Source organism: Thermobia domestica, chromosome 5 (genome assembly GCF_964235325.1).
Source record: "Thermobia domestica chromosome 5, izTheDome1.hap1.1, whole genome shotgun sequence".
NCBI lineage: Eukaryota > Metazoa > Arthropoda > Insecta > Zygentoma > Lepismatidae > Thermobia > Thermobia domestica.
In genome coordinates, this window is record NC_137458.1 from 180,257,833 (window position 1) to 180,284,807 (window position 26,975).

Consider the following 26,975-nt stretch of genomic DNA (forward strand, 5'->3'; position numbering starts at 1 on the left):
ACCCAGGCGGCAGTGGAACACTAGCGGCAATCCTTCGACTCATCTCTATATTGACGATCGACATTTACCGTCAACTGGGCCACTAGGTGTTGGTGATATTTACGGCATGTGGTAGGTCCATTTTCATATAGCCTCGCTGCTGAAGGGGACGTTAAACTCAAGATCAACTCAACTCAACTTAACAAAAAATACAGTGCTTCGCATCATATATCCCTATATGCTTACCATGCGGTTTATAATAATTGCTAAATCTTGTTTATTATATGGAGCGCTTAGAGCACAGCGCAATCAACCCATAAAGTTGTGAGAAAAATAGACATAAAATTTGTAATGTAAGCTTCTGTATGTTGGTCTATGTGCCTTGATTTGGGAGTTTCAAATTTCATCCGCTTTTCCACTAAGAAGTATCGATAATTCAAGAAGGAAATAATTATACCACGAAAATTTAATTGAAATTCATCGTAAGTTTGCCCATGACAAACACTTTACCATTTTATACCGTAAAGGTAAGATCCATCATTATTCTAACAAGCGGTGCTTCAGGGATTATCCGTAGAAATTCCTATTAGTTAGAATTTGAAAACCTGGTTTTATTACAAATATAAACTCTTTAGTCTGTAGAAAAGAGGACGTGAATCATGTGTCAGAGTTGATGACGATGGGTCAGTGGTTCATGGTGGCTGGTGGGTCATAGTGGGTCACTGTGGGCAGTGGATCAGAGTGGGCGAAAGTGGGTGGTGGATCATGGGTCAGAGTGGCTCGCGGTGGGTCAAGTTTTCATTGCATGCTACACCTAGCCTGGATACTACATTTTACCTTCCTATATCTAAAGAAAGTACCCTAAAGGTTGTGTTGATCATAAGAGAGTAAGTGAATAAGTGCTGAGATCAATGAACTTTGTGTTTTAACAACATTTAAAGTATCAGGTTGTCAGAAAAGTCATGTCGTATTTCGGTAAAATATGACAAATAATGATTTGTGGATATACTGGACTTATTCGGATTATCCAATAGTTGTATCATGAACAGCTAACATGTTCAGCGTTTTGTGTAGTAGTATTGCTCTTTGCTCTGTTGATTTTAGAAATTTGACAAAACATAAAAGATGGAATATCAAAAATTGAATATTCCCCATATTTTATTGTTTTACTTCAGTCAAGGAAAGACGCGCGAATAGTGTTTGCGATTTTTACTCTACTTAATGTTTCTGTGTGTTTGTCCCTGTTCTTAAAAAGTTAGTGAAAAAATTCTAAACGTGAGTAAAACGTGTAAAAATAGGAAACAAGCTTCTGAGGAAGTTTCGTTAAATTAATTAACTAAAAAAATAATCCAGTGCCCTGAAACACCAGATTCCAATCAATATAAATATCTGCCCGATGCCGTGCCGTGAAAAATCTGGGCCCGAGGCGAGAGCATATGGCAGCGCCTCCGTACATATGAGTTGTCAATTTAAAGTTGACTTCTCTAGACTATTCTTTCTGCATAATACTTTACTATTTCATCATGACTAAAGTCAGAAAATTTCAATATTATTATACTGGAATCGTAAAAATGTGTAATTACTGAATTCACTACAGCTCCATTTTTCCTTCTCTCAGAACAATGATGTCCTAGAGTAGTGGCTTAGCGTTAGTTTCATAATGTTGGAGACGCGAGTTCGATTCCGGGTATGGAAATTCAGTAATTTTTTTACAACCTACAAAAAGGATACTTCTGATGTATAGTAACATGAAAAATATTAAATTTCTCTAGGTCTAAGGGTTGAGACAACTTCCTTTACAGGTGAAATGCCAACAACACAAAATTACATCATCCGTAATAACTTCATTCGTAATCGTCTGGCATGTAACGTGTTTGAACAAGAATTGATGAATACATAAGGGCTAAACTCGTCGTTACAGCTATAGTATGGGCCAAAAATTAGTTCCAAGGAATTGTTCGTAGCTGTGCATTAATTGCTAATAGTGATCAACTTACAATAGGGATCGCTAGTCACGAGAATGATTCTATTTAAGATGTCACCTCACCTTTCTACTTAGAAGAAGGGCGAAACAAAATGCATTACTGTTATCAGATAACAAATCTTTATATTCCATTTCTTGTTGTCATAAAATGATAATTCTCTCTGTAAATCCATGAAGGTAATAATATTTTTGCGTTCATGTGTAAACCTAAAGAACATCTAACCTACTCCATATCTTTTCTGTTCTTATGAATGCCTTCGACTATGTTACTTTTTCTTTCCTTCTGTGGTAATAATAATAATAATAATAATAATAATAATAATAATAATAATAATAATAATAATAATAATAATAATAATAATAATAATAATAATAATAATAAAGGAGTGACATAATTACAACACAAATTACGTAAACATTACCTTCTCATTCAGAAAAATTAATAATTGCCACGACGGGATTTGAACCCAGGTAGCTGCTATGGGAGTTTCCTGCTTTCACAATTTCTTTTAAACAAATCGCCCGAACCGCAGTATTTTCCCCCTTGGCACCTCATGTCCTTTCGACGTATTCCAAACACTACAGGAACACGAACACAGAAATACTGAGGACAGTTTAAATTCCGACCTTGTTCTTCAGAAGAATTCGAACCCCTAGTGGATTGCGCCTCATGATGAGCAGCCTCACGATCATGTTGCCTCAATTTTCCACAAATTCCTCATGTGAACATAAGAAAATAAACTAGTAATTATAGAACGTAAACATAGAACTATTTCTACACGTGTTGATACAACTTAAAGAATGTGAAAATAGTTTCTGTCGTCTTTTCTTCTTTGGAAATTAGAAGTTATGTAAAACACGAAATGTAATGTAAATCGGGACAATCCCTGCAACCGATGACCAGCGTCGTAACTTAGATTTTTTCTGCGGGGGGCAAGCATTAATAAGCTTATTTGGGCCCCCTAGAAAAGTTGTTCTTCTGATTCTTGGGTCCCCTCTTTCCATCTTTCTCTAAATCTGTATGGGCCTCCAGAAAGAATGTGGGCCCTCCTGCACGGTAAGTTCCGTTAGTTACTTCCTGGACGCATTCCATACATGACAAAATTATTAACGGGACAATATTGATAAATCTCAAAGCCATACGAATAAATATTTTTTCTAGAACCCCTAATAGTAGACATATTTTTACTGAAATGGGTCCACGACTGATTTTTGTTCTATTTACCTTTTGTGTGGTGTTTTGTTTATGCAATGTAGAGACCCTATTTGATGCTTTATTTGTAAATTTATGTTCCTATCGTATATGAAGTAAGAAAGTTTTCTCTCAAAATTTACCCCTCGAACAGCGGGGAGCTCCTATGGGGGGATAGTTGCCCCCTGCCCCCACAAGTTATGGCTCTGCCAATGGGGTAGCCTCAACTTGAAGAAGGTTTGGTTATATTTTCCTCATTGAGGAACGTGTATATAACTTGTTTTTGAATTAAACAAGGAAATCTGTAGTAAGGCATTAAGACACTCACAGAAGTTGCTTATATTTTCTTATTTACATTTTTGTTTATATTTGTATTTATATTTTGTTTATATTTGTTTATTTTTGTTATATTTGGGTATCTTGTTTATATTTTTTACACGAAACAATTTTAACTACGTATTAATTTGGGTTGAAGTTTAAACGGCGCTGTAGGTGAGTGGTTACCACATTTAACTTCTATTTGGTGGATCCGGGTTCGAGTCCCGGCCAGCTGAAGATTTTTCAAGTTTTCTTGTTTCAATTTCATTTTCAGTGCATACTCAGTGTGATAAGCAAGATCTTCTCTCCTCCAGAAAGATTTTGGAATGAAGAGAATTGGAGAAGGTCTCTCAATGGAGGCAATCATTTAGAAAGTTATTTCCACCAGTTGTTCTAGATTTGATATTTTCAGTTACTTTAAAGCATTTTTTATTCATATGTGATCGGTGTTTTTATTTCTTTGATTATACAGTATATAATAAAAAAATACATTACATACACAACAATATTGAGATTAACATATGATGTTCATTGGACAACACGCCCTGAACCAGAGGAATTGATCTCAGAATGGAGAAATGTTTCGTGCGTCATCTATTCACAGTTTTACTTCCATAGAGACTTCACTCAGTGCTAGCAACTGCTGTCAGTGCCGAGAAAAGTTACGTGTAAGTTGGGTTGCATCTGCCTAGGCATTCTCACAACCGCAAATAACCTTGATCCCAAGTAAGCTTAATGGAATTGGAGCGCTTAGGGGGAATTACTTTTGTGGTTGGCTGTACGTCAAGAATTTTTGTGGCCCACTGTACACACATAATTTGGTATTTCAATCCCATTAACTCGATACTTAGAGTCAAGGCAACATCATGTTGCGATCCATATTACTTCATCTATTCATTGGTTTAGCCATCAAGCTCGATAGTTAAACAATCGGTAAATTTGAAGACAGAGTGTCTTCTAAATAATGTGAGTGACGAATCCGAACCTTTGACTGTAATCCTAAGTTATAAGAAACGTATATAATTGTATACATACTAGCATTAAGAATAGAAGTTTCATTTCTTTATTACAGTATCCTTAATAACAAAAGCAGTAAGAAGAGTACAGGAACATATCCTAGCAGATGGAATAACCATCAGCTATAAAAACAACATGGAGTTCAATGTGAAAAATTACCTGCGAAGCCAGGCGAGTGTACCTTTGAATGTTGATTACAGAATTCCATATATGGAGACATGTATAGTTTTTGTTGCGGATAAGAAGTCTAAGTCGTTCCTATTAAAGGTAATTTAACTTTAGTGAATATTACTAAATTATGCACGTATATAAAAAGTATAAGTTACAGAATGGGAATATTTGTATTTTGAGGTAGATAACTATATGTTTATACTAATCTGTTTTTGTTAATACTATGTTTTAAAATGTTTGCAATAGTTTTCGAATTTCACTGATATGACATACTTTATAGTGGTATACATAACATCTGGCTATATCTCCGTTTTCCATATTTCGAAATAAAAGACATTTATTACTTGTATGCTATTACGTGATATAGATTACAGTGTTCTAAACGTGCAAACCACACTCAGTCCGGGACTAACAGTCAGAGTTGGAATTATTGTGTTCCTTTTTCCATTAAAATTAGAGTTTAATAGCTATAACTAAATTTGCGAAATAAAGCTAATAAACACATTTAATATATATAGAACGACAAGTCTAGGATAGTACTAGCATATATGAGCGCGACAGTTTACTGTAACATTTAATAAATTATAGAAATAGCTCCAAAGAGCTATGGGGGGACGCGGTGGCTCAGTGGTAGAGCGTTCACCTCCGGTGCTTGGGGTCCCTGCTTCGATCCCAGCTCGCTCCGTGTGGACTTTGTGGTGGAGAAACACCGTGCTCGTGGGTTTTCTCGGGGTTCTCCCGTTTCCTCCCACTTTCTTCATTCCACCATTTCACTCATCTCTCATCATCACCGTCTCCTTTAGCCTAACCGGCATAAGCGTGGGACGTAAAACTTAAAGATTTCATTTCATTTCCAAAGAGCTATGGACATCTTAGAAATTTTCGTATTACCTCGATAGGGCTGAAATAAACAGATAAGAAATGAGATTGTTAAATACGCATTAGGATCACTGTATGGACTGTTCTATTCTTGACTCTTACAGATTAATTAAGGAGGTACTCACGTGTTTGGTACTGATGGCAACATCACTGAAAGCATTCACTATGTTCACTGTGGTAACACACAAACTGTTCATTAGTCTTTGCATTCGTGTCCATTTTATACTTGGAAATTATTCAGACGTATTAATTGCACTGACGAACTGAGTACAGTGAAACTTAGTTCCTGAGCAGTTAAAGCTCTTAACAGTTTCCAGACTCTCCGTTCATCGCACTAATAGTCTTCAAATCTTCCATCACAAGGCAAAATCCAAACAAATCTCGAATTTCAGTGTGCACTTCGTTCTATAGATTTAGTTGGCGTGGGGTCTCTTGATGATTCCCTGACATAATTTTCTTTTCCTGAGAAACTGATTTGGTTGCAGTTTACACAGTGATAGCTTTCTTCAAACGGATCCATTCGTTATAGACTCCTGAGAAGGGTCAGATTTGAGAGTGATGCGAATGCGAATGAATGAAGGAAGTATGTATGTTGGGAATTACAGGACTATACTTTTCTGGCTAGCGAAGTACAATTCTAAATTTGTTTCTAGTCTTTTCCTTGTTGTTCAATCAAAGACGAAGGAAACAAAATTCAACTTCAGTACATGAAAATTAATTTTCAATACCTTAAGACATTGACTGAGTATACGAATAAAGTCATTTTTCTTTATATCTGGGAAGATATGAAATCTTTGCCAGGAATGTTGTACCTATGTCAGTTAGGGAGAAAATAGTAGTATAGAGATATGTTAAGTATTAATTAGAGAAATTAAAATTACGTATAAGAGCAGTAAATGTAAGCATGTATAATTTATTTTGACTAGGGACATTACTAAATTCCTATGACATTACATCACATTATTTTGGTCAGATTAGAAATGAAGATTGTTCCTGCTGTTGACTAGAATGTGCCTCAAAATTGATTTTAACTTATTTTTAAAAGCTTTGTAGTAAAATTATTTTTTCATAAAGTAGATGCTTATAGATCTGAATATCGTAAAATTTATTTTTATAATTTTAACTTGTACTGTAAACTCCACTAAGAAATGTAAATGAAAAAGACTATTTAAGATAACAAATTTTAATCTGCGAGATATTCTCTATCAAAGGACAGCAGTTGAGAAAGGTTTAAAAAATTTTGTACTGCTTTTGGTTAAATCTTCCTTCTGCTCTTAATAAAAGTACCCTTGTTTTGCAATATGGGACATATAGGATGAAGTAGTCCACATAATTCATTCTACATTTTTTTTCAGAGGGAGTATTTCAAGTTCAGTTCGTCAAATTATTTATTATTTTTTGTGCTTTTTAAAACACTAGACCAAGTAAATTTGGATTAATCACAAACAAATATTATTAACTTGTGATGGCATCTGAAACTAAAAGCCGTGACGGTATATACTTCAAATGCTTTTGGTTTCCGCATCAACTTTTTGTGACCTAAAATTTAAATTGGGAAGTATTCAATATTCAATGTGATGCTCAATTAGTATTCATTGTGGCACATACTAATGTTGAGTCCATAGGTTTTAGTCTTTTACCGCTAGAAATATATTTGTACCTGCGAAAGACCATTGTACAAATGTTCTCTTTTATCAGCAAACTAGGAAAAAACAGAGTCGTGAAGTTTCAGCCCGAAGCACCCCACCATTTAAGCCACTCTAACCGCGTCAGGAACTAATGTTCAAGTTGCTGTAGCAATCGCTGTGATTTCTCCCAACATGGCTGCTGGAGAACTGCTGCTTTCTTCCGGTACACTCTTCATCTGGCTACTCTATTTAGACCAATCCGGTAGTGGTGGCACTTCTGGCAGTGAACTACCATTGCAGCACTCCAAATTTCATTGTAGTACGCAATCCTTCCCACCCAACACATAAGTATCTTCGTAAAGGTGTTGTTTATAGGGAAGATTATCGGATACAGATGTTTGCAAATTCGCATTAGACAGAGAAACAACGCAATACTTAGTACACGAATTTATTGTGGGAATAATAGATGGTGACGAGTGTTCTGTCCACAGGCAGTTTTCAGCTTCGAAGTTAAGGATCTAGTTAAACGTGAAAATACTTATGTTTCTGCTTGATGTCGAACCCGACATCATTTGGAAAATGGCTAAGAAAGAACAGTACAGCTGGTCTCTTCTATGTTTTGTTTAATGTAAGACATGGCTCCCTCACTACTTTAATTTATGATTCCAGTTTTAATATTATCGCTCTGAAACTGAACTTTCTTGAATACAAAGAATAAAGAAAACCGCCATGTCAATGACCCTAATTTATTACACATACAATCATGTGTGCTAAAATTCCAACCATTGCTCCCACATCACAGTGGGTTACACAAATTCTTGATGTACACTCCCCATCAAAAATTGAGGCAGCTAACGCCTTGCAGCTAGACCACCAAATATACACCCTCTTATCCCATAATCGTGTCTGGTAAAGAGATCCCTTCTCTCTCCCCCTTTCTTCTCTCCCATACTAAAATTATCTAACAACATGAACGCAATTTTAAATTCAAACTACATGTATTAGTATTGATAAAATGAAAAACAAACAGAGAAGAAACAAGATTCATAAGTTGATTTAGGGAGAAACTGAAACACACACAATGAAAAATTGAAACCAATGGATGTCTATTACACAGAGGCTTAGAATAGAGGCAGAGAGAGAGAGAGAGAGAGAGAGAGAGAGAGAGAGAGAAGGCGAGAGAAGAAGAAAAAGAAAAGGACGAACAGATAAAAATCTGGAATTCTAACTTAGTAAGAAAAGAACCTAACATTATAAACTTCCACTACCAGAAATCCAACAGTAATATAGAAATAACGTTTGTTCTTATTTTTTTTCAAAAGTATTCGAATATATAGAGGATGCTTGAAACATTCACTAAGTCTCTTTCATAAAGGATAGCATACTCAATTTACAGTAGAACTGTAGATCTCACAGACACATCTAAGATAATGTCAACAGTTTAACACATACTTTGTTTCCGCGGGTTCGATTGTAAATTCAGTAGTGTTCATTGGACGTACTGATGCAAACCACATTCTAATAACCCCAGCAGGTAGCGTAGGTCATAGCTTCCATTCCAGACTACTAATGCAAAGTGAACAAAAAAAAAAAAAAAAAAAAAACGAAAAGAAAAAGTAAGAAGGAAAGAAGGATAAAATTGAATGAGTGTTATTTTACTGGTAATTTTTTATCAGAAATATCCTATATTAAAAGTCCAAAGTGTACCATAATGAAAAGTTACAAATGTTCAAATGGAAAATTGAATGTTCCTTATAGGTGTCGCAGACTTTGCATGCTTCAAATTTCAACGTGAATAAATCACATTGAATTATAGGATGAAAACAAATTTGTGTCAAACTAGTATAAATAAAATTTTGTTTTCAAATCACCAAAGAGGTTGCCATTTTCTAGTCTTTTCCGAACATTTATCTGTTCCGAACATCCAGCATCACTTTCATCTCTTGCGGATATAACGTTGTAATTTGCACACATAGAATGAACCCGCTAGAGCTCAAACGGATCATAATGTCAGTCAGATGATGTTGGTTGGCTATGGTCACTACTTGGTCAAAAATTCAAACCTGTAGTGGCCCGATTATTCGACTGAGACTCGGTAACACAGATGGTAAAAAATCATATTTTTTGCTTATTCCCTTGCGTTTAAACAGCACCTCTTTCAAACATGACCAGGACTAGAGATGCTATCCTCAGAGCACGGAACGCTGAAGTTGCCAATTAATTACATTCTTCAGACCAGGTCTATCGGTCTCCTGCTCCGTTTTAACTTTGGAACACGCACACGCATGTGAGAAAGAGGGGGAAGAAGTAAAAGATGCAGCGACGAAATAGGGAAACGTCAAGAAAGAAAGAGAGAGAGAGGGACGAATATAAATATGAAACATACTTATCATTACAGTGTATGATGAAGAACGCACCCACTGCTTAATCGAATCATTGCCAGTGATGCCTTGTAAGTTCTCCAACAGAAGATAAATCTATGTTTCCAGCCATTATTTTATGCGAAAAAGTTATACTACCTAGCGGGGAATCGAACACAGATTTACCGCTTGGAAGTCTGGTAGTTTACCACTATACCACCGATTACTTTACCCGACCTTTGTCCAACAAATGCAGTAATAATTCTTTCTGAGAACGATAAAACGAAAAGTGTTTACTGCAGATCAATGGAATGTTTAAAATGTCCTGATAGATCCCTTGCCGAACCAACATTCGTAAATCGTCTCTATCATGATAAAGGTGTTTGCTTCCACATCCTTAAGCATTGCAACTCTAATTTGAGAAACGATTCTTCACTATCACTTCGTAAGAAATGCAACTTTCGCGTGAACAGGATTTGAACCTATGCCTGACAGCTTTATTAATCGTAAATCCACTACGTTACCGCTACACTATGGTGCTACTTGAACTAGAACTCAAATATTGCTTACTTTAGCCTTGATCTTTGGAACGATCAACTTCTTCCTTTAAGGTTATTTGCTCCTAAGTGCACAACGAAATTCATTGTGCACTATAAGTACTTTTTTCACTTCTGTGCACACTTCACCAATTCACTAAGACAGAAATAAAAAATCAAACTGCGCTATTTGACAAACAAAGCAGAAACGTAAGCACAGGTACGGACAGAGAAGCGGTGTTATGAGCCTCGTGTCTTAACGCGAACTATCCCACCGATTGCTTTACCCAAGTTTTTTCCAACAAATGCTGTAATATTTAATTCTGAGAACGATAACACGAAAAGTGTTTACTGCAGATCAATGAAGTGTTTCGAATGTCCTGGTAAATCCCTTGCCCTTTCCCAAACAACATTCGGAAATCGTCCTTATCATATTCTGTAGTTGACGTGTAACGTCGAGTGTAAAGAAAGATGAGTAGTATGAAGTCTAATACGCTCAGATTTAATTCCGTAAGTGTGCGTCAAAAGCCTACATCTATTCATATTCATGAATGGATTCGAAGTGTTTTCAAGTTAACAATTGACCAAGTGTTAAGTATAGAACTGGACTTTATTCGTAAACTTTTATACACCAAACTAGTTAGTAAAGTGCAATATGAACGTATTCTTTCCGGTATCAAGTGTTAAAGTAATGCGGTAGTTAGTGATCTCTTTCCTGTCGGATGACAGTTAACAGATTACTAATTTCCTTTTCAACAAGCAAGACTTTATTTTACATGAATTAGAGGTTACAATTACAAATTTAGATTATGTTCTCTCGCAGGAGACCATTCGTCCAGCTTAGAGCCTTATATGAATGACAGCAAGTTATGAAAATGAAAAATACAACTTACATTAAGTATGCTGGTATACCACCCATGTTATTGCAGATCTTGGTTGGTTGCTGATAGATCCGTTGGTTGTTCCGAGATGATCCTTGGACCTCTCCCTTACCTTTTTATATGCTATTAATTTCGTCAGCCAAACCCTGAGGTTCTCCGTAACAGCCTTGTTTGTTCACTTAATTACTTCCTACGCTACGTGACTGCCGGAGAACCTCATTAGTCCACAATAAGTGTGACTGTTTATTCCAAAATTCTTTTGTTATCTAACTTAAGTACATATATATTTTATCACTACAAAATAATGTCAAAAAATCTTTTTTGATATATTCTTTTTTAAAACCGTTGAGCTAACTTCTTTCTTTTCTTTTTTTTTCACTCATATGATAGTTTCATTGCAGTCCCCAACTTATGAGGAACTGTTCTTGAACATCACCGTAGTGTGTGTCACTTCTTTTTTTTCACTCATTGTTCTGTCCACACTATGTTTATAAACATTGACACTAACTAGGAGACTATTGGCCTGCACACAGGTATACATAAAAAAACAGTTCACATCTTCTAGTGTTCATGGATCCGGAACACATTGAGACGTAGAGTCCTTGTTGGGGACCTTTGCGCTTTGATGAGCCGCAGGGCAGTTGGGTGTCATCCATGGCCGCCGCTCATGGCTTCTGTTCTTTAAATCTTTTTTCAAGTCGAAGATACACACAAAATTAGGGTTGTAGGTGTGGCGGTGAGGGACAAGTAATGTTACGACGTAGAGTCCACACTGTCACAATCTTGATGACTCAGGCATGGGAGAGTTCCCGTGGCCTCAAACAGACAGGGAGCGCAGGCAGCGTCGACAACTCTGGTTCCTCCAAGGTTGAACACGGGCATGGCTTGCTGCTGGTGGCTCCAGTTGGGCTGACGAATCCAGGCAAGGGAGATTTCCTGGTGGCTCCAGTTGGGCTGACGAATCCAGGCAAGGGAGATTTCCTGGTGGCTCCAGTTGGGCTGACGAACCCAGGCAAGGGAGTTTTCCTGGTGGCTCCAGTTGGGCTAACGAACTCAGGCAAGGGAGATTTCCTTCTGGCTCCAATTGGACTGGAAAACACAGGCATGGTTTCATGGTGTACTTCTGGGGGCTCCAGGAAGGTTGACGCATCCAGACGAGGGTGATTACCTTGTGGCTCCAAGTGGACTGGAACTTCGGCGGTGCAGGTTCCTGGTTCCTTGCTGTGCCTTGCTTGTTGAAGGGTGGTAAAGGGATGTTGGGATATGGTTGAGGTGAAAAGGGATTGTTGTATTTTTCATAGTATTCTTTATACCAGATTGTATCTATTTGAAATAATTATCATTTTTGAGGTTCAGTAGTGTTATAGTGAGTCAGTGCAAAAGAGAGAATATGTAGTTTGTCTCTTGATTTGTTTTAAATATTATTTTTTTTGTTTATTATTTATATATTTTTGAATAGGTAAAAGGGCAGTCTAAGACGGGTCCTCCTCTAAGGAAAATGGTAAAATGGAATACTCGAGATGCGCGTTGTTATTTTGTTGGAGATAAGCTTACGAGCTAATATTAAATTGAGACTTTTTTTTAAATTGCGACTGGGGGTATAGGAAGGATGTGCGATTGGAACGCGAGACTCTGTTTGTGGGTAGTGGGATACTGTGGAATTTTGGATTGTAGGTGGGAGGTGTCGTAAAGCTATGGGGGTATGTGTTTGTAGACGAAGGTAGGTTCTGTACGCTAAGTACCGTTTGCAACAGAATATTCCTAGAAGGAGAAGCAATAACAGTGTTAGAGGTGTCACTGTTAGTAGTGTGATATCAAAGAATGAAAAGGCTAAAGTGGGAGTAGGGAACAGAAGTAAGCAGGTAAATTGCAGTCTGAAAAAAAATAAGAAAAAAAATTAATGTAATTGTGTCAAGGGAATGGCTTCTGGATTCGAACTGGGTACCGAAAGTTGTAGAGCTTTAAAACGTCTGTAGAGAATAACAAGAAATACGGAGTTGGTAATCGTAATGAGAAATTGTAATGACGTCATTGAAGTACTAATAGGTATTGAGTATTCAAGCGGTATCCAACTGCTCCAAGGTAAGGTTGTATCGTTAATAGTAATGGGTGAAATTTCGGATATTCTGGAACTGTAATTCAAGGGGATATTGGAGAAATTGGATTTAAAAGCAAATAATCGATCGTGAGGCAATTGAAAAAGAGAATCATTTATATGTAAAGCATGTGTTAATACTAAATGACGTGGTAAAATTTGATCATTGTGGCATAAGTCCGGCTGAAAAATAAGTGTTTGTTCTTCCGTGACTAACTTGTGTTCACATGGTAAAGTCACTTTAATGGTGCGCGTGTGTGGAACATGGAGTTCCGTCTTATGTCCCTCTGGGGATACGGTAAATAAAGAAATGGGAGCATTAGTGAGAACAAATTCGGTATTGCTTAGTGGTGTAATGGTTAAGGAGTGATTTGTGGTGCAAGAAAAAGGGCATACCGTTTTATACAGGCCTGTGATTTTCGGGAAACGTAAATGCTGTAAACAGAGGGAAAAGGGAGAGGCATTGTGATTAATTGCTGGTATTTTACACAGAAATGGCTTTTGAGAGATCGTACAGTGTTGGATTGCATTATTGGGGAGGAGAATAGTCGGTGTGTTATTAAAAAGTACGTATTGAATGTCGGTCTGTAAGCTGCATGTTTCATCGTTGAGACGAATAGGATATTTGAGTAATTTATGTAACGAGTATTTGGTATTGACCGGAATAATCGGTATTGTAACCTTCATGTATACAGTAGAAGGAGTAACCTTACAGTTAACTATGGGCATCTTATAAGCCGTATGCGCTGAAAGTAAGGGGTGAATTTGCATGCCTTTTTTGAATAATTGTAAGTTTAAGCGTGTTAGGTCCTTTTCTAACATACTATGAGTAACCAAGGTGCTAGGTATTCTGTTTTCGTTACATGCTAAATATACGTCGTTGAAAATTGACATTTCTAAAAGTTGGTGTATTTTGTTCAACAATAGAGAATGAAGATTGAAGTTAAGTTGTATAAAGGATGTTAATTGCCGTTTATCTGAAAGCAATGTTTCTTGTATCTGCCGCTCATCTTGAATAATCCTTTTGAAAGCCGTTTGAACATCCGCAAAACTGTCTTTTGTTTCTTTTGCTAGTCGGGAAACGAGTACCGACATATGGTGTAATTCCGAATGAACCGTCAATTCTTTTTATTCTAGTATTTGAATGTGTTGTTTTAATTCTTTTTCATGTGATTGGAAATGTGTTATCTCATCTTCCGTTGCAACTCCGGTCGCTCAGTTGAGAAAGGATCCCAGGAAGGGTAGCAGGGCACGCTTATTTTTTGTATTCTTAGGCAAAAAACCGAATTTAGAGTTATACGTTGCCTGCATGAGGTCCTGAGAAAAGTTATTTGCAGATTGGATTAGTGTTAGCAATGGCAAACAGTATCGGGACTCATTTGCTGGTGTACACTCTAACGTTATAGAGTTACTCTCCAGGATAGGAATTTGGAAGGAATATATTAAAGGTACCATTGTACTATACATAATGGCCTGTGGAACTGCACGAAATTCCCCCCCAATTGTAATTTCTACCCCTTCTGGTTTGAGGGATTGTGTTTGGGATGGGGATATAAGGCCAGAAATTAGTATAAATCTGTAAAAAGAAAAAAATCCGTAGTGAGCATTTATTTACAAAATAAGGCATTATTAACTAAAAGAAGTGTGTTAAATTCTATTGGTACTCGCGCTTGTGAAAAGATCAGATGTTTAAAGCTAACAGTATATTGAACCAAAAATAAATCCTTTATTTCCTGTTTGGGTATTTTTGTGGAAAAATGCAAACTTTCTCCTCATTAAAGGAATGTGTCTGTGTGAGTAATTGAACACGTGTGCCGTTGCTAATCGACCAGGAGGGTGCTGATTTCAAAACTGAAACTTTTCTCGCGCTGTGATTGGCTGTTTCAGAGCCGAAGGAATTTGTTTATGCTATTAACAGATTTGTACAATTAGTATGAGTCTGAATAGGGAAGGGTTGACTATGTTGGTGCTATGTGAATAATTGGTGCAAATGATGTGATGTGAATGATAGTGAGAAAGGGTTTTTAATTATAGAAGATGATGTGTATAAAAAATATTGTTGTGTGTGTGAGGCTTAAAAAGTTTGTACTTTTGGACGTACCGGGCTGGTGAAATAAGTGTTGGTAAGTATAAATAAAAAATTAGTTTTGTAAATTTTCATATATATATATCCGTCTTATTTGCGCAGTATAGGAACTTGTATATTCACAGAGAAAAAATTATTTGTTGTATATCGATGTTTTTATTATTTAAGTGAGAGACGAAGGCGGTAACTTAAATGAAGTGCCAGTATTACTCAATTTCCATCTTGGTAGTTTATGTTATCACGGATGCGAATTAAGGAATTTTTTGTATTTGGTAATAAATGTAGGATTGCTCGCTGTATCCGGAATGAATAACTTTAATCTATTTTTCGTTATATTTACTATTTTACCGTCCATGTCAAGTTGATACGTGTTTGAGTCAAGCTTGTTTAATAATTTATATGGCCCGTTGTAAAGTGACCGAAGGGGACCACATTCCTCTCTACGTGTTGCTAATCTTTTGACCAAGACTTGAGATCCAGGAAGAAACACCGTGGGAGCCTGATTTGTCTCAATTTTTTCTTTCAAACGTTGAAAGGCTTGTTCTTTTCTATATTCCAGTAGATCACGAAACTCATTCAGCATGGCTAATCTATCCGCAACATGCGTGGGTGGGTCAATGGTAGGAAGAATATTTTGCAAAGGAAAGCGTGGTTCACGTCCAAATAAGATGTAAAAAGGTGATACTCCATAGGCCGTCAGTGGGCTGTGATTTATGGTCGCTGTGGCCCTTTTTAAGAAGTTTGGCCACTGTCGCTGGTTATCTCTTGTTAAGAATTTGAGAACTGTTTGTAAGTTCGCTATGCGAGACTCGACTTGGCCAATTGTTTTATGGGCGCCTTGTAGTGCGTACTTAATTTTTATACCCATAGACTCTAGAAAAGCTTTGGTTTTTGTACTGGTATGGGTAGATTGTTGATCGGTATAAATAAGCTCCATGACACCGAAAGGAATAATTAGTTCATGCGTAATGAATTCAATAAAAGCATCTGAGGTAGGCGTCTTTATTGGTTTGGTTACTGTGTATGATGAATGTAGGTCAGTAGCCACATAGAAATGGGTAAATTCATCTCCTTCTGATGGCAATAATTTACCACAAATATCTATTTGCCACGTGGAGAAGAGATTAGTGGGGGGCAATCTTTGCACGTGATCAACAACTTTTTGGTAGTTGCGTTTGAAGTATCCACAATCTAAACAGGACTGTAATTTATTGTGAAGCCAGTTTTTTAAGTTAGGTATGTAATATTTGTTGCGAATGAGATAATATAGCTTCAGATACCCAGGATGAATCAACGCGTTGTTGTGAAATTCATCAAAAATAGTATCACGCAAAATTTTGGGTACACAAAGTAAAGTGCGCGGCTGGGTGGGGGAATACATTTTGCGATACAATAGGTTTTTCTGAAAAAAGTATTGTTTATTCCAAGTCTCGTAATATTTGTTTGTCCTGTCTTCAGTAATGAGTGCGGTGATAATTTTTGAAAAATATGGGTCATTACGTTGCAGTTGAGCTATGTGTTTTTGTGTCTAAGGCTAACAGATGATAGGGATGCACGTCCGCGTCTAATAGCTGTAAATCTGTTTCATCGAAAGGTAATGGATTCCTACTTAATAGGTCACTGACCGGATTCTGAGCAGAGCGCACGTGGAGCAATGTAAAATCATACTGGTTAATCTGTTCCAACCACCGTAAAATTTTTGGCGTCAATTGTGTGGTAGATTTTAGTGCCAGTAACGATTTATTGTCTGTTACTAAAGTGAAGTGGTGTCCTAATAAATATTTCTTAAATTTTGTTAGTGCAAAGAATATGGCAAATAATTCCAGATTATGTATAGGAAGTGGTCTTATGCGTTGTGGGTGTCTTGCCGATATATACCATACCGCGTGATAGTCTTTTTCTCCTATCTTTCTCTGAAACAAACAGGCACCAACGCCATCCATTGACGAATCGCACATTACCATGTGTTCTGTGTTTTCTACGCTGTAAAGCTGTAGTACAGGTGGGTTAACTAGAAGTTGCCTCATGCTTTCTAATGCCTTTTCCATTTCAGGGGTCCATTGTAGCTTTCGTGGGTTCCCCTGGAGGGCCTTGTATAGGGGCTCAAGTTTTTGCGAGATGGAAGGGATGTGGTTCCTGTAAAAATTAACACTAGCAAGCCATCCGTGTAATTTTTTGATTGTCGTTGGCTTGGGTAGTTTAGTGATAGCGTCTATTTTGGCCGGATCAGGTTTCAATGAACCGTGAGAAACAATGTGTCCAAGACATTTTACCGATGTTACTCCGAATTCTGATTTATCTATATTAAACAGCAATGAGTGTTTTTCTGCTAGCTCTAAGACTTTGTCAAAAATTTTTAGCAAATGTGAGTATGAAGAGGAATAAATATAAAAGTCATCCACATACAAAGAAAAGTTTTTGGCGGGAATGTCACGGTAAATAGTACGTAAAATACGTTGTAAATTGACAGTAGAGTTTTTGTGGCCTTGTGGCTGTACGCATAGTTCGTACTGTGAATGTGGTAAATCTAAGTCACGAACTGAAAAAGCAGTACTAGGGCGGTCTTCTTCTGCCAGGGGACACTGGAAAAACGACTGAGATAAATCAAGGTGTATGATCCACTTGGCTTCTGCCATTGAATCCAATACTTCCTGAATTGGTTGAATAGCATCAGCTATGGTGTGGCATTTCCCAGATAACGTGTGTAAATCAAGTACAACACGAAGGTCTCCTTTTGAGTTCGGTTTCACTATAGCTGTTATTCCTATACTGGGACGAGGAGGGCTGTATGATGCCTTGTTCTAAAAATTGCAAAATCTTTTCTTTCAGTTTAGGGCGCAGTCTATGTGGAATTGTGTATTGACGATTGACAAACGGTTGTCGATCAATTAAGTCTAACGAGACCCTAAAAGTCTTAATTTTTGTGAAATCTGTCGGAAACCATTTAAATGTTGTTACTCTCTTTTTCAAAACATCCAACATCTGTTGTTTTTGGGTAGGGGAAAGATCCGGATTTATATTGAATTTCGTGAAATCAATATAGTCTTTTATTTTGGCCATGCGTTCTTTTTGGTTCTCTTCTGCATGTTTCTCGGTTGGTTCATACAGCTGAGTTACTGAAAACACATTCGATTTCTGTATGTCCTTTGGAAGGACTGTACCCAACGCAATGGGCGTTCCCTGTGTGAAGGTCTGGTCATAATTGGAGAAATTTACAATTGGGATTGCAAGGTTATCAGTTGATATTGCTGAGTGTACCGTGTAGCATCCCTTACAATGTTCATGAATTGGCGAATGAATATAAAAATGCTTAATGTCTGAATGTAACGGTATATGCAGTTTGAGCATGCCTACTCCTTGCGCCGGGATTGTTTGCGTTTGGGCAATGTGGAAAACAAATGTTTGTTTTCGGGAGAACTTGCTTGTAACATTTGTTAGTAGATGTACCTATGCGTTACTGTCGGGAGGAGGGGTGGGGGGTTTCTTACCAAAATGTTCTAATGTTAAAGTTCTAGTGTTATAATCTAAGTGTGCCAGATGTTCTTTCAAGAATTGATTACCCAAAATGATGGGAAAGGAACGTAAGGGCGTGATGCGAAAAAGTATTGAAAAATTGTAACCCTGTATATTTACCGTTAATGTCACTGCATGGACGAGGGTAAGAGGTAACCCAGATATGCCATTCAGTACTGTAGTTAGTGGGAAAGGCTTTACCTGAGGGGGTACTAAATGGCTGGGGAGTAAATTTAATTCTGCGCCTGTATCTAATATTAGAGAGTGTGTTTTCCCTGAGATTTTCCCTTGTATGTACGTTAACTTACGCTGAAAGATTAGAGGCACTTGTAATGTGCATTTTTTTTGTAAATGTTGTTTGGGGTTCATTTCTAACTCTAGCTGTTGCAATGTGTTTTGTGAAGTGGTATTAGTTCTATCATGTGATACAATATGAGTATCTAGATTGACAGGGGGTGGAGGGTCTATGTCCCCCCTTACTTTTCCCCGTTTTTTGAACTAGTGTCCGTGGAAGGTAAGGAAGGCAGAGGAGTGGTTGCATAATGTTGACTAGGGACTTCAGATGGGGGGGGAGTAATTGGGATAAAAATAGGGTGAGGGGTAGTACCCAGGGAAAGGAGGAGGGTAGAGTGGAGGGTACATCGATGCAAAATTGGTTGATGCGGAAAAACCCCTTGATTGGTTATTGGAATTTCTAAAGAAAGGCCGTTGTTTTTTCTTAAAGTGTTTTTGCTGTTTTGATTGGTTCGTGGGCTGCGATTTAGAATTTTGTGGGTTGCTCTGACATGCACAAATTTTGTCCTCAGACTTCTTAATTCCGTCGTCTGACTTTTGATCACAGGCGCACTGCCTGTGCTTATTGGAAAAACAATGATGATCTGTGGCCGTACTTTTAGACTGCTGGTTGTCGCTATTTCTACTGGGTGATTGATGAAAGGACATCCGTTTTGACCTGCGAAAATTGTCCGAACAACAGCTATAATTTGGATATGAGGAGCGGTTAAATGAACTAGCGTGTGCATCCTCCGTAAATGCCACAGTGTGCTGTACTGGCTGGGCATTCATGTGTGTATTTACTTGGAGTTGGAGGGCATCTAGGCGAGTAATGATATTTTGAAGGGAATCATTCGCCGCCTGGGAAATACTGTGGGAAGGCTGGGGTATATTGGAAACAGCAGGCAGGCTTGCCAACCGTCTTTGCGCTAATCGATCGGCTCGTTCCCTAGTAGATGCTAAAGTAATTAACTCTTCAAAGTTTTGAATTGTTTTTTGTGAAAATTCAACTATATGATGTGGCAGCATTCCTGTAATAGCATCTAATAAAAATTCATTAAAGCTAGGCGGGTTTTTTAGTTGGGTAGACAAATATTTTTTGCCGTAAAAATAATGCAAGAGAGATTCCGAGGGTTTCTGAACCCTAGACCTATATGTTTCTGTGGCTGATATAGGTAAATTGTTAGGACCAAATTGTTTCAAAAATTTGTCTTTAAGTTCTGTCCAGGACAAAGCGTCTAACCCGGCAGTGGTTTGGTACCAGTACAAGGGTACATCTGCTAGACACAACGAAAAAATATTTTTCATCCTATCTTCTGACCAACCAGATATTTTCGCTGTGCGTTCAAAATTGGTTAGAAACAAATCTGCCCTCTCTAAAGGTGTGCCCGCAAATATTGTAAGAGAATTGGGGTTAACCGAAACGGATGCGGAGCCTAACGTGACAGAGGCTGAAGGTTGTGAAACTGTATGGGAAGGAGTACGAATTACAGGTTCTGGGGTTATAGAAGGGGGTGTAGTGCTGTTAGCATGCAGGTTAATGGAGGTAGCAGGAAGAGTCGTCAAAGACTGCGGAGCTACTACGTGACCGTTCATGTCCATCGTTTGCGCAAGACTACGTGTAATTGGCATTATAGGGAACCAGAATACACTCAAAAATATATTGGGGAACCAAAAACAAAAAAGGAAAACAAATTATAGCAACTGCACTGAAAAAACTATACCACTAATGAAAAAACGTCCAAAAGGAAGAAAAGAAAAAAAAATTATGTCTGGTATAAAGAAAACTGCTGTCATTTAATATAGGGCCCCAGCTGTATACTTTCTTCTGGGAGCCATGTTAAAATAATGCGGTAGTTAGTGATCTCTTGCCTGTCAGATGACAGTTAACAGATTACTAATTTCCTTTTCAACAAGCAAGACTTTATTTTACATGAATTAGAGGTTACAATTACAAATTTAGATTATGTTCTCTCGCAGGAGACCATTCGTCCAGCTTAGAGCCTTATATGAATGACAGCAAGTTATGAAAATGAAAAATACAACTTACATTAAGTATGCTGGTATACCACCCATGTTATTGCAGATCTTGGTTGGTTGCTGATAGATCCGTTGGTTGTTCCGAGATGATCCTTGGACCTCTCCCTTACCTTTTTATATGCTATTAATTTCGTCAGCCAAACCCAGAGGTTCTCCGTAACAGCCTTGTTTGTTCACTTAATTACTTCCTACGCTACGTGACTGCCGGAGAACCTCATTAGTCCACAATAAGTGTGACTGTTTATTCCAAAATTCTTTTGTTATCTAACTTAACTACACATATATTTTATCACTACAAAATAATGTCAAAAAATCTTTTTTGATATATTCTTTTTTAAAACCGTTGAGCTAACTTCTTTCTTTTCTTTTTTTCACTCATATGATAGTTTCATTGCACAAGGGCACCGTGACTTATACCAATAATGATGGAGATCATGTGTTACCCATTAATTTGGCAGACAACTTTGTTGTTGCTGAAAAGTTTCTTTATGTCCAATGGAACTTAGTGATACCCAGTTAAGTCGTGTACTCTTCCAGCATGGGGATATACAGAATATTGTTGATGAACAGTACTCTACTGATCATATTTATCTTACCCGCACGGTAGCAAACTAGTCAAAATGACTGTTAAACGTAACATTCCATCATTTGTTACTGTTTGTGGTTTACGTCTTTTCGTCAGTTACGCCGGTCAAATCCAGACCTGCGCCGTCTGCAACTCTCAGGACTATTTTGTACAGAATTGTCCTAAGAAGAGAACTCAACCTTTACCCAGGTTTACTTCTGCGTCTCCAGGTGTCCGCATGCCGTGCAAGCTTCCAGTTGAAACATCAGCTCCCGATGCCGGTTGTTACAGTGCATTTCCTGTTCTACAAGAGGACCCACATACCCGCATCGTCCCCGATTTTGCCACTTGAAAGTGCTGGATCTAGTGCTCCCGACATTCATCCCGTCCACCCTTCCATTGCTGACAGCTCACATAGTATGGAAGTGACACCTACTCCCGATGCTGACGAGACAAGTGTTCCATCTCCAGTTCCTGTGACTGATCAGCCATTTCTACTAAATTCTGAGGTAGGTGATAGAAATATAATAGAGGGGCACGGTGATACCCCTTCAAGCGTTCTTCTCGAAGTTGGTTCCAATGACACCACTGGTTTTAAAGATGCGACTAGTGATACCATAAGTGATTCCGATCTGAGCGTAGCATTCTGTGAAAAGCGCAAGTTAATTAAACTTCAGTTTAACAGTAGTGCAGTATCTAAAAATTCTGAAGGTAACCGCAGTGATGAAACAACAAGTGCTAATAATGTTAGGAAAGCACGAACTTCGACCAAAAAGTTGAAATCTGTTGTTCAATCAGACGGCGAATAGTGCATTGCCCATCGCTGGTATCAATAATTTATATTGTTTATATATTTCTTCCTTGTTTCTCCTTTACACATGTTCTTGTTCCCGCATTGCTTTACATTCATGTATTTCCTTTATATATTTTTGTAATGTTTAGTTTTCGTTTTGCCACAGACAATTTAAATTGTCGTCTTACTTCTCCGGTCAAATTACATCCACTACGAGATTTTATATATCAGGAAGAAGTTGATATTCTCTTTGCTCAAGAGGTGGCAGTATCCGATTTTCAAGACATTCCTAATTATTCATGTGTTTCACGCTTCATTGAAAAAGGTTTAGGAACCTATTCTATACCGCAGTGATATTGACTTTCAAGCGCTTCTCCAAATGCCTACTGAACGTATCGCCTTAGGAACACTGGGAAATATAGGCGGTGTACAGCCTATTCTCCGAGCGATTCGAATCATGCACGAGAGCGCAAGAGTTTCTTTAATACTGAGTTTGTTCAAGCGTTACATAATGGTTCTCCTTGTATATTAGCCGGAGACTTTAATGCTGTTTTGGGACCAATAGATATGACCCCAAATTATACCTTCTCAGCCAGTCTGTCCAATTTAATTGCCACCTATGATCTAGTAGACGTGTGGCGACACTTATTTCCAACTACGCTTGGCTATACTTTCTTTACAGGGACGAGTTCCTCAAGATTGGATAAATTCTATATCAGTCGCACTCTTATACATCAGGTTCAACCAGGATGGCCGTGTGTATGAGGGCTAAACGTCATGACTTGTTTTCTTGATTTTTATAAACATTATATGTTCAACCTCCTACTTGTTGTACTGATTCTTCTATACTAGAGTATATTCCCTCTGTTTTAATGGATGATGATCGAGAGTGTCTATCTGGTCCGTTCACAATAGACGAGGTCAAATAGTCCATCCGATTAGGCAAACTAGGAAACTCAACAGGTATTGATTCTCTACCACTAGAATTTTATGTTACATTTATGGATATTTTAACTCCCTTTCTCACCGACCTTTTTAATGAATACCGCACACATTTTGTTTTAGGCCAGTCTCTCGGAACGGGCATTACTGTTTTGGTCGCCAATCATTCATCAGCATCTAGTGTTACAAATTTCAGGCCAGTAAGTCTCTTGTGCACGGACCTAAAACTATTAACTCGTTGTCTTACGATCGGAGTGAAAACATACCTTGGGAAGCTGTTAACTCCTTGTCAATACGGTCTTGGCCACAATTACCCTATCTATAAGGCCTTATCAAATCTCAGAGATTTTATTTCCTTTCATGAGTCCGCCGATCCTTCTTCGGTAGCAATTTTATCCACAGATTATTCCAAGACCTTTGACAGAATTAATTACAATTATCTCTTCCAAGTTTTAGCTAAATATGGATTTGGTGACCTTTTCATTTCTCTTATCAAAGGAATATATACGAAACGAATTACAAGGTTACAGCTAAATGGAGGTTTAAGTGCTCCCATTTCTGTTTGTAATGGTATTCTACAAGGGGACACAATGTCTAGTATTTTATTTAGTTTATTTTTAGCGCCTCTTGTATATGCGGCACACCGCCTACCTACTCCCTGGTGTTCCTGTGTATACCAACAGTCTAGCAGTGCAATCATACATTGATGACACACTATCTATTACGCAATGACGCAGATCTTGAATGTATACAAAAGCTACTAAGCCTTTATCAACACGCCTCAGGCGTACAACTTAATAAGGGAAAAACAAAAATATTGTGTTTACATGAAAAATATCAGTCTCTGTATAATAGAACGTTTGAAACTGTTCTATCAATCAAAATACTTGGTATTGTATGGTATCCTACTTTACAACAGACTATCACGAAAACATATGAAGTCATAGCCTCTAAGATCCGAAGTCTTTTAATAACACATAAATCACGTAATCTTAGTCTTTCAGTACAAATGTGTTTCCTAAAACTAATGTGTTTAACTTACTATGGCATTTTGCACAGATTTTCCCGTTACCAAATCCCATCTATAAGTCTTTAAACAGTCAGGCGTTGTTTTTTCTCTGGCATAATAAAGCTTTAAGAGTTGCTCAAACACAACTACATTTGCCTGTAACAAAAGGAGCAATAGAGTTTATGGATATTGGAATTCAGTCAAGTGTTCTGCTTGTGCATAGAAGTTGTCGTATGGTTTGTTCTTACCCCGATTCGATTACTGCTACGGTTTTCCATGTCTGTTTTCAGTGTATTGACCTTATGCTTCCGATTCCTATCTTTCCTTGGGCGATTAAATTCCCTCACCTTCGCGATGTAGTACTTGGTATGCTGTATGCAATAGTAGCTCGACAGCAGATCGAAATTAGGTCAGTCAAAGAAATATACTGGCATTATCAGAGCATGTGCGTACCTGTTACGCCACACGTAATGATTCACGTGCCATGCAAAAACTGGAGTAACATTTGGAAAAACATAACTGCGAAGTTTCTAAGTCACAAACAGAAAGAAATATGGCATTTTATTGTTAATAATGTATATGAAACGTCTGCTAGGCTCTTTAATCTAGGAATCACATCTACAAATGTATGCTATTATTGTAATCAGAGAGACAGTCTTGAGCATCGATTTTATAACTGTTTTGACATACCATCCATTTGGCAGAGTTTTAGTACTATTCTTAGTAGAATATGTCGTACCTGACCCAATGTTTTTAGCGTACATAATGTAATATTCTTTCCAGATTTTCATTACTTTCCTAGCTATAAACATAATGCTGTGATCTGGTTTACTGTACAAACTATCATGTTTATTCTTGAAACAGCACGACCATTGTGTCTTCAAATGTATGAAATGTATTTAACATACCAGACTATAAAGCTGTCTCCTGCATGTAAACGAAAGCATTTTGTCAAATACTTATCTCCAATAGCCCCCACACTTTCTTATGACGTAACCAACACAGAAATCAACTGAACCAGTGAGTTTTTTTGAATACTGTTTTACACTTACAGTGAGGCTGTGAATTGTAAACATTCTTGTAAATTTCTCTGTATATCAATGGTAATAAAGTTCTAATAATAAGGTGGTGTAGTGGTAAAGTACCCGATTTCCAAGCGGAAAATCTAGGTTCGATTCCCCGTCAGGTAGTATAACTTTTTCGCATAAAATAATGGCTGCCAAAGGAGATATATCTTTTGTTAGAGAACTTACAAAGAATCACTGGCGAGAATTCGTATAAACGGTGTGTACGTTCTTCATCATACACTGAAATGATAAATATGTTTCATATTTATATTCGTCCCTCTCTCTCTCTCTCTCTCTCTCTCTTGACGTTTCCCTATCCCGTCGTTGTATCTTTCACTTCTCCCCTATATCTCACGTACACATGCACTTCATGTGCGTGTGAGTGTTCCAAAGTTAAAAGGGAGCAAGAGACCGATAGACCTGGTCTGGAGAATGTAATAAATTGACAACTTCAGCGTCGAGTTTTCGTGCTCTGGGGATAAAATCTCCAGTCCTGGTCATCTCTGAAAGAAATGCTTTTAAAATGCAAAGGAATAAGCAAAATATCTTTTTATCGTCTGTGTTACCGAGTTTCAGTTGAATTATCGGGGGATTACGGGTTTGAATCCTTGACCAGGTGGTTGTCCATAAGCTAACCAACATAATCCGACTGACACTATGATCCCTTTGAGCTCTAGCGGGTTCATTCTATGTGTGCAAATTACAACGTTATATCCGCAAGAAATGAAAGTGATGCTGGATGTTCGGAACTGATAAATCTTCGGAAAAGATTTATTATTATTATTATTAGCATCAATTGCCCGCTCTACTCAGTTAAATTGAGAAAAATAATATTATACTCCGTTATTCCGTCACTTTTTATTATTACTAAAGCGCTCTTTGAAATCGATCATGTTTGATGAGTTTTATATTTCCCATGTTGCGGAGCACGGCATGTTCAGGGTCATTGTTCTTCTCAGCCACACGGAAAACTATGATATTGGTTATTTTGATCATTTTTATATTTCTCCCCCTCATTCATGTTAGGGATGAATTTGGATTTAAACGGCATCAACTTTGTCACTGTTCATCTCAGTGAATATAAAAATTATAGATTCGATAGTAATAACGGTCATTTTTCGTTGTCTTTTAAATGTTTCTATCCTTCCCTCTTCGTTTAGTTACACCCTCAAAATGATATGGGGAAAACCATCTCGGGTTCGAACTTCATTTAGGTTTAAAATTTTATCTAGATTGGTACGGTGGTTCAAGACTTACTAACAAGGGAACCTTCCGAAAATGATAGTTGCAGGGAAAGATGTGACCTATGCCAATTGAAAGAGCTGTAACAGAGATGTTCATTCCCAAAACATTAGCTGCCCATAGCAATAGGTTCAAGAAATATAAGGGGTGGAAGTTCGGGAAACAGCAAGATTGGACAAGAGGGGAAAAGTGCAAATTCCGCAAAAAAGAAGGGCACGGCAAAATACAATGCTGACAAGTGATGTATAGAAAGAGACTTGTCATAATAGGGAACAATTGAAGGCCACCAGTGGGGTTAACAGTGTTGCCAACTGCAATGAAAAGTACATACTTTGCAAAGAGCACTATAGGAAGTGAGTGCAATATTCAGTGTCAACCTGTAATGTAGAATATAAAATATGACGT

General features: G+C 37.6%; 1 protein-coding gene across 6 annotated transcripts in view; it reads left to right on the plus strand.

Moving 5' to 3' along the window:
- Positions 1-26,975, plus strand: part of LOC145686307 (uncharacterized) — a 1,046,376-nt gene that overhangs the window by 161,329 nt on the left and 858,072 nt on the right. For 5 of the 6 annotated variants that reach the window (XM_081759457.1, XM_081759458.1, XM_081759455.1 and 2 more), the window contains exon 3: positions 4,546-4,757. The exons of the other annotated variant lie outside the window; for it this stretch is intronic. In XM_081759457.1, coding sequence (XP_081615583.1) covers positions 4,546-4,757 — 212 coding nt within the window. The remainder of the gene's footprint in view (positions 1-4,545; positions 4,758-26,975) is intronic. 6 annotated transcript variants of the gene reach the window in all.